Raw genomic sequence first — 1,329 nt, 5'->3', positions numbered from 1 at the left:
AAAAGAAAATAAGAAAATAAATCCCTGAATCATCTCCCAGCCTCTCGCTCGCTCTTCCTTTCCTCACCCACAAAAACCAACCCCTCCCCTCCTCGCCGGATCACCGTCGCCGTTGCCGACGAAATCACCCTCGCCACCATCTCCGCCGTCGCCATCATCCCCACCACCGCAGCAGCAATGTTGCCCTTCCTGCTTCTTCTACTCCTCTCTACCTCCTTCTCCGTCTCCGCCAAGCTCTCGGTCGACTACTACAACACCTCCTGCCCCCGCGTCCACCAGATCATCTCCGACATCATCACCACCAAACAGATCAACAGCCCCACTACCGGCGCCGGCGTCCTCCGCCTCTTCTTCCACGACTGCTTCGTCTCCGGCTGCGACGCCTCCGTCCTCATCTCCTCCAATAACTTCAACGTCGCCGAGCGCGACGCCGACATCAACCATTCCCTTCCCGGCGACGCATTCGACGCCATCGTCCGTGCCAAGGCTTCCCTCGAGCTCCAATGCCCCGGCATCGTCTCCTGCGCCGATATCCTCGCGATCGCCACTCGAGATCTCGTCTCCATGCTCGGCGGCCCCTTTTACCCCATCCGCCTTGGCCGCAAGGACTCCTTCACCTCCACCGCCGCTTACGTTGAGTCCAATCTCGCTCGCCCTAACACATCTATTGATAAAATCATCCATCTATTCGCATCCAAGGGTTTCACCATCCGAGATTTCGTCGCTCTCTCCGGCGCTCACACCGTGGGATTCTCACATTGCACTGAATACGCCAACCGGATCTTCAACTTCAATAATGGCGGTCCATTCGCTTATGATCCGACCATGAATCCTCGTTTCGCCCAGGCTTTGCAGAAGGCATGTGCGAATTACCTCAAGGATCCCACCATCGCGACATTCAACGACATCATGACGCCGGGTAAGTTCGATAACTTGTATTACCAAAATCTGCTGAGGGGATTAGGGCTTCTCGCCACGGATCAGAAGTTAGCATCGGATCCGCGGACGGCGCCATTGGTGAAGCTTTATGCTGAAAACCAGAACGTATTCTTCGAGGACTTTGCTCACTCGATGCAAAAGCTCAGTATCTATGGTGTCAAGACCGGAAGGAACGGTGAGGTTCGCCGGAGGTGCGATGCTTTCAATAACCTCTCAGGTTAGGCAATCGTGCTCTTTGTCATAGATTGGGCTACAGAAAATTGGAGAAAATGTGAATGCATTCTTAATTAACGAATTTGGGCGTACTGTGATTTGAACTTTGTGCTGTCTATTTATGCTTTATTTATTTTTTTAAGTTTTTTATTGTAATATGTTACTGGTTTTCTGAAC

At 52.4% G+C, this 1,329-nt stretch overlaps 1 protein-coding gene across 1 annotated transcript; it reads left to right on the top strand.

Moving 5' to 3' along the window:
• The first annotated feature begins 19 nt into the window (after positions 1 to 19).
• Positions 20 to 1,306, top strand: LOC110035050 (peroxidase 31-like). Its single transcript, XM_020739289.1, has one exon. The coding sequence runs from the start codon at positions 178 to 180 to the stop codon at positions 1,159 to 1,161; it is 984 nt and encodes a 327-aa protein (XP_020594948.1). The 5' UTR covers positions 20 to 177; the 3' UTR covers positions 1,162 to 1,306.
• The last annotated feature ends 23 nt before the right edge of the window (positions 1,307 to 1,329 follow it).

Source organism: Phalaenopsis equestris, unplaced genomic scaffold (assembly GCF_001263595.1).
Source record: "Phalaenopsis equestris unplaced genomic scaffold, ASM126359v1 Scaffold195621, whole genome shotgun sequence".
Taxonomy (NCBI): Eukaryota; Viridiplantae; Streptophyta; class Magnoliopsida; order Asparagales; family Orchidaceae; genus Phalaenopsis; species Phalaenopsis equestris.
Note: the sequence above shows the minus strand (reverse complement) of the source record. Positions and strands in the feature narration are given on the sequence as shown.

Excerpts from the sequence above, each read along its gene's own strand:
- LOC110035050 (XM_020739289.1), top strand. The coding sequence starts at position 178 with ATGTTGCCCTTCCTGCTTCTTCTACTCCTCTCTACCTCCTTCTCCGTC.